Source organism: Elephantulus edwardii, unplaced genomic scaffold (genome assembly GCF_000299155.1).
Source record: "Elephantulus edwardii isolate Elephantulus edwardi_28Jun2011 unplaced genomic scaffold, EleEdw1.0 scaffold00480, whole genome shotgun sequence".
Lineage (NCBI taxonomy): Eukaryota > Metazoa > Chordata > Mammalia > Macroscelidea > Macroscelididae > Elephantulus > Elephantulus edwardii.
The window spans coordinates 10,492-17,200 of NW_006400230.1; the positions used below are offsets into that span (position 1 = coordinate 10,492).

General features: G+C 38.9%; 1 protein-coding gene across 1 annotated transcript in view; it reads right to left on the bottom strand.

Moving 5' to 3' along the window:
- Positions 1 to 1,552: 1,552 nt before the first annotated feature.
- LOC102877531 (heat shock protein HSP 90-alpha-like) overlaps positions 1,553 to 6,709 on the bottom strand; it is an 89,442-nt gene continuing 84,285 nt past the window's right edge. Inside the window, exon 2 of the mRNA XM_006902973.1 lies at positions 1,553 to 2,270. Coding sequence (XP_006903035.1) covers positions 1,553 to 2,270 — 718 coding nt within the window. The remainder of the gene's footprint in view (positions 2,271 to 6,709) is intronic.

Below are 6,709 nucleotides of genomic sequence, written 5' to 3' on the forward strand. Positions count from 1 at the left end.
ACCGTTCACTGCGCCTGCGCACAGCCCTTGGCCAGTCCCAAAGTTCAGAGCTGGCAGGGGTGGGCTCTAGCCAGGTCGGGGGGAGCAATGCGATACCTGAAGATGGGGGTCCTGAGTCGATGATTTTTTTAAATGTGCTTTTGGATTCTATTGCATAGGACTTTGTCAAGGATTTTTGCATCTATATTCATGAGAGATAATGATCTGTAATTTTCTTCCTTGGTTCTAACTTTGCCTCGTTTTTCGTATTAGGATAATGGTTGCTTCATAGAATGACTCTGGGAGTATTCCTTCTTTTTCTAGCTTTTAAAAGAATCTAAGTAGAATTGGTGATAAATCTTCTCTGAATGTTTAGCAGAGTTCAGTTATGAAGCCATCTGGTCCAGGACTTTTCTTATGGGGAAGTCTTTTTATGACCTATTCAATTCCTTCTTTTGTGATGAGTGTGTTCAAGAGTTCTATATTTATCCTTGTCAGCCTGTAGAGAGCATGTACTCTCCTATGGTTAATTTCTAGTTTAATGGCATTGTGGTCTGAGAAAATGCTTTGCACTATTTCAATGTTTTTTTAATTTGTTGAGGCTTGCTTTGTGTCTTAGTATGTGATTGATTCTGGAAAATGTACCATGTGTACTTGAGAAGAAAGTGAATTGAGATTTCATTGGGTACAGTACCCTGAATACATCCACAAGCCTGCGTTTGCTGAATGTATAGTTTAGATCTTCTGCATCTTTGCTGAGTTTCATTTGAGTTGGCCTATCCTTTCTTGATAGTGGTGTGTTGTGTTGAGGTCTTCTACCACTATTGTGATGCTATTTCTTTCTACAGTTTTGTTAACTGTTGCTTTATGTATTTTGCAGGTCTATCATTTGGTGCATAAATGTTGACAAGTTTACATCTTCTTGATCTATTGTGCTTTTAGTCAGCATGTAATGTCCTTCCTTATTTTTTCCCCCTTTGTAACTGAACTGTATTTGTTATAACTTTTGTGGTAGCAGGTGAGCTGGCACTGTAAACTTGGTTACATCTCAGAACCTGCCTTGACAGCAGCCGCCTAGGAGGTGCCTAGTTTTGCTACTCTAAACCTCTTCTTTGGAAAACAAGCCCTGGATGTGGAGGCTCACAGAGCTGCTTCGGTGTAATACACTGGTTTCTAGACGCCTGGTACATGCAAAGTTGGGCACTACAGAGGGTGGGAGGCTTATCTGGATCCTAGAAGATCAAACTCAGGCAGTCTTAACAGAGAGTTTCTTCTTAACATCAAAGTATAGCTCAACATTTTAGTGACCAAAAATTATTTACTAAGGAATCCATTGAATAGCTAACTTCAGAACACGGTTAGGGTTGAGTTACACACACCTTACAACAGAAATGACCTCCGTCTGGTAAATTAGCCAACGTAAATCAAGGGGACAATTGGCTCTGCCAGAGCACCTACAGTATGCAGGATCACAAGCAGAAGGAAGCTCATCTGCCCCCGGGGTTATTGTCATGCCATACAATTTCTTTAAATGTTAACAAAAATAAAGAAAAGAATCCTTCAAAATATATTATCAGAGAGAAGGAATGAGGGTGAAGTAGTGAACGTGGACAGCGAGTGGAGCTGGGCTCAGTTGACCTCTTCCATGCGTGTCGTCGTCTCCCTCCAGTGGGGGCATCTCCTCAGTGACCGTGGCACTCGTGTTGTCAGCAGTGGGGTCGTCTTCATCAGTACCCACGCCAAGCTTGATCATCCTGTAGATCCTGTTGGCGTGGGTCTGGGGGTCCTCCAGGCTGAACCCGTAGGACAGGAGTGCGGTCTCATACAGCAGAATGACCAGATCCTTCATGGACTTGTCGTTCTTGTCTGCCTCCGCTTTCTGCCACAGGGTCTCGATAATGGAGTGATCAGGGTTGATCTCCAGGTGCTTCTTGGCCACCATGTAGCCCATAGTCGAGTTGTCCCTCAGGGCCTGCGCCTTCATGATTCGCTCCATGTTTGCCGTCCAGCCGTATGTGCTGTTGACAATACAGCATGGAGATGTGACCAGGCGGTTGGACACCACCACCTTTTTGACTTTTTTCTCCAAGATGTCTTTCATAATTTTGCAGAGGTTCTCAAACTTGGTTTTCTTCTCCTCCTGCTTCTTCTTCTCTTCCTCATCTTCAGGAAGCTTCAAGCCCTCTTTGGTGACTGATACTAAAGTCTTCCCCTCAAATTCCTTGAGCTGCTGCACACAGTACTGGTCGATGGGCTCAATCATGTAGATCACTTTCAGGCCGTGCTTCTGTCTATTTTATCAGAGAGTAGCATTGTGACTCCTAATTTTTTGTGGTTGCCATTTGCTTGGTATATTTTTTTTTTCTCCAGCCTTTGATTTTGAGTCTTTCTCTTCTTTTTTTAAAGATATAGCTCTTGTAGGTAACATATTGATGGACTTTTTAAAATCCATTCTACTGCTCTTTTTCTCTTGATTGGTGCATTTATTTAATCCATTCACATTAAGTATCAGGCCAGGATTTACCATTGTCATTTTGCTGTATTTCTTTGTCTATTATTTCTGGTTACTATGGTCCATTCACTTTTCTTTGTTGTCTCTGTGTGAAGGACTTTCCTGAAAAAGTTCTTGTAGTTGTTCTTGTTTTCACAAATTCCTTAAGTTTCTTCTTTCCTGAAAAGGATGAAATTTTCCCTTCATATTTGATGGACATCTTTGCTGGGTATAGCATCCTTGGCTGGCAATTGTTTTCTTTCAACTTTCTGTATATGTCATCCCATTGTCTTCTAGTTTGCATATTTTCTGCTGAGTAATCAGAAATTAACCTTATTGCTTCCCTTTTGTACATAATTCTTTATTTTTATCGCACAGCTTTTAATATTCTCTCCCTATCTTTTCATTTGGAGAATTTGTCTGCTTCTTTAGGAGAAGGCTTATTTTGTTTTTCATGAGTGAGACAGACTGCTGTTTTCTTGAGATGGAAAACAGAACCAGTGAAATAGAAGATAGAATTGTCACTACTGATATTCTAGAGCAAAAAGCAGAATCAAAAAGGAAAGGAAAAGAAGAAAACCTAAGAATACTATGGGACACCACCAAGAAATAACATATGCATCATCAGAATCCCAGAACAGGAAGAAGCAAGTAAAGGCACCAAAAAAGTTGTGGAAGAATTACTAGAGGAAAAATTCCCAGGCATAATGAAGAATGAGAGAATGTATATTCAGGAAGCTGAGCAAATATCATATAGAATAAATGCTGAAAGAAAAACACCAAGGCATGTGATCATCATATTTGCCAGAAGAAAGGAGAGAATTTTGAAAGCAGTGAGGAAGAAACAAAGAGTAACCAATAAGGAAAAGCAGAAAAGATGAAATGCTGATATCTCAGCAGAAACCATGCAAGCAAGAAGACAGTGGAATGACATATAACAAACACTCAGAGAATACGATTGTCAACCAAGAATATTGTACCCAGCAAAATTTTCCATCAAATATGAAGGGGGATCAAGATATTCCCCCCCCAAAAAAAACCAAAGGGGGGGGGTTTGTAAAAACAAGACCAGCATTGCAGGAAACCCTGAGAGACATCCATCTTACAGAGGTGCCACAGAAAGCAGGATGGACTACAGGGAATATTCCCAAAGAGACCATAACTGACATACAAGCAGATATATGCACATCCATGTTTATCGTGGCTTTGTTCACAATAGCAAGGAGTTGGAAAAAAACAAATGGATAAAATAGCTGTGGTATATTCACACAATGGAATACTATGCTGCATTGGAAAACAAGGAACTCATGCAATATTATTCAAAATGGGTGACCCTGGGTGACATTATGCTGAGTGAAGTATCTCAGTAACAAAAGGACAAATACTGCATGCAGTGAATTGAGTCAGTGACTGGGGTAATCGGGATGGGTGTATCAGAGACAGTGTGATTGGCACAGGACAGAGCAGAGTTTAGGGCTGTTGTACATAGGGTCGCTATGAGTTGCAAGTGATTCGATGGCACCTAACAACAACAACAATACTCAAACAAATATGAAAACCTAGAGGAAATGGACAAATACTTAGAAATTCACAACCTATGTAAATTGACACAAACCGAAATTGAACACCAGAATGGACCCTTTACAAAAGAAGAAATTGAAAATGTAATAAAACAACTTCCAGCCAAAATAAGCCCTGGACCAGATGGTTTTACAAGTGAATTTTATCAAACATTCAGAGAAGATTTGACACCAATCCTACACAAACTATTTCAGAAAATAGAAAAATATGGAATTCTCCCAGACTCATTCTATGAAGCAAATATATTCTTGATACCAAAGCCAGGTAAAGACACCACCAAAATAGAAAACTATAGGCCACTAGCTCTCATGAACATAGATGCAAAATTCCTAAATAAAATCCTGGCCATTAGAATCCAATGATCCACAAAAAAAGTAATTCACCATGACCAAGTGGGATTCATAACAGGTATGCAAGGATTGTTCAACATAAGAAAAACAATCAGTGTAATTAATCACATTAATAAAACAAAGAAAAATAACCATGATCCTTTCAATTGATTCAGAAAAGGCCTTTGACAAAAATCTAACACTTTTCTGATTAAAACACTTAACAAAATAGGATTAGGGGGGAATTTCCTCAACATAGTAAAAAGTATATAGGCAAACCCAAGAGCCAACATTGTTCTCAGTGGAGAGAGATTAAAGGCATTCCCTTTGAGAATAGGAACTGGGCAAGGATGCCCACTATCACCTCTCCTGTTCAATATTGTATTGGAAGTCTTACGTATGGCAATAAGGTAAGAGAAGGAAATAAGAGGTATCCAAATTTTGCAAAGAGGAGGTAAAATTATCTCTCTATGCTGATGATATGATAGTATACTTAGAAAACCCTAAAGACTCAGCAAGAAAACTACTAGACATAATTGACCAATTAAGCAAAGTGACAGGATACAAGATCAACATACAAAAATCAATTGGATTTCTCTACAATGACAAAGAGAATATCACAATAGCTAATCACAAGCTTAAATTCATTAGAATAAATCTAACCAGAAGCACAAAGGTTCTATTAAAAGACAAAACATACTACAAGAAACAAAAAGAGAAGACCTGGAGAAATGGAAGAATATCCATCGCTCATGGATAAGACTCAATATTGTGAAAATGACAATACTACCAAAGGCAATTTACGTATTCAATGCAATCCCAATACAAATACCAATTCCATTCTTTAACAAGGCAGAAAAGGCAATCTCCAATTTCATTAGGAATGGAAAGAGACCCCAAATAAGCAAAGCACTCCTTAAAAATAGAAACAAGATAGGAGGCCTCTCACTCTCTGATTTCAAATCCTACTACACTGCTGTGGTGGTTGAGACAGCATGGCACAATGACAGACACATAGATCAATGGAATAGAATTGAGAACCCAGAAATCAGTACATCTACCAATGGACAACTGATTTTTTTTACAAGGAGATGAAATCAGTTAAGTGGGGAAATGACAACCTTTTTTAACATATGATGTTAGCAAAATTGCAAAACTATCGGTAGGAAACTCAAGCAAGATTCACACCTCACTCCATACACAAAAAACAAATCAAAGTGGATCAAGAACAGAGGACTAAAACCAAGGACTATAAACTTTATTAGAGAAAAGCTTGGAAGAACCCTAGAAGCACTAATCCACAACTTGAACAGTCTTCCAAGCATCCTGAAAAATCTACAACCAGGAGAGGATAAAATAGATGAATGGGACCTTCTAAGAATAAAATTCCTATGCACATCCAAATACTTCTCCAAGAGGGTAAAAAGGGAAGCCACAGACTGGGAAAAATATTTGGTAATGACATATGTGATAAGGGACTTATATCTAGAAATTATAAAATACTCAAGCACTGCAACAAGATAAAGGTGTACAATCCAATTAAAAAATGGGCCCAGTATATGAGCAAACACTTCACCAAAGAAGTTCAGATGGCAAACAAACACATGAAGAAATGTTCAAAATCCATAGCTCTAACAGAGATGCAAGTCGAAACAACTATGAGATATCATCTCATTCCAGTAAGAATAGCATAATTTAACAAAACAGTAAGCAACAAATGCTGGCGAGGTTGTGGAGAAATTGGAACTATTGGTAGAAGTGTAAAATGGTGCAAGCATTATGGAAGGCTGTATGGTGATTTCTCAAAAAGTTGGAAATAGAAATACCATTTGACCCAGCAATTCCACCACTGAGAATATAACCTAAAGAAACCACAACTGCCACCCAAGCAGATATATGCTTGCCCATGTTTATTGCTACTTTGTTCACAATAGCAAAAAGCTGGAAACAACACAACTGTTTATCAACAAAGGAACAGACAGAGAAGCTGTGGTATAATCACACAATGGAATACTATGCAGCATTGAAAAACAAGGAACTCATGGAATATTATACAAAATGGCTGACCCTAGAGGACATTATGCTGAGTGAAATATCTCAGTCACAGAAGGACAAATATTGCATCGTGCCAGTGTTTTAAAGTGGGACTGACACCAGAGTTGGGGGGAAACTAAGAAAGGATAAGTAATGTATACTGCATTGAAACAGATGAGGGAGAGAACTGTTTAGGAGGAATACATTGTTGTTGTTGTTGTTATGTGCCATTGAGTCGCCTGCGACTCATAGCGACCCTATGTACAACAGCCCTAAACTCCGCTCTGTCCTGTGC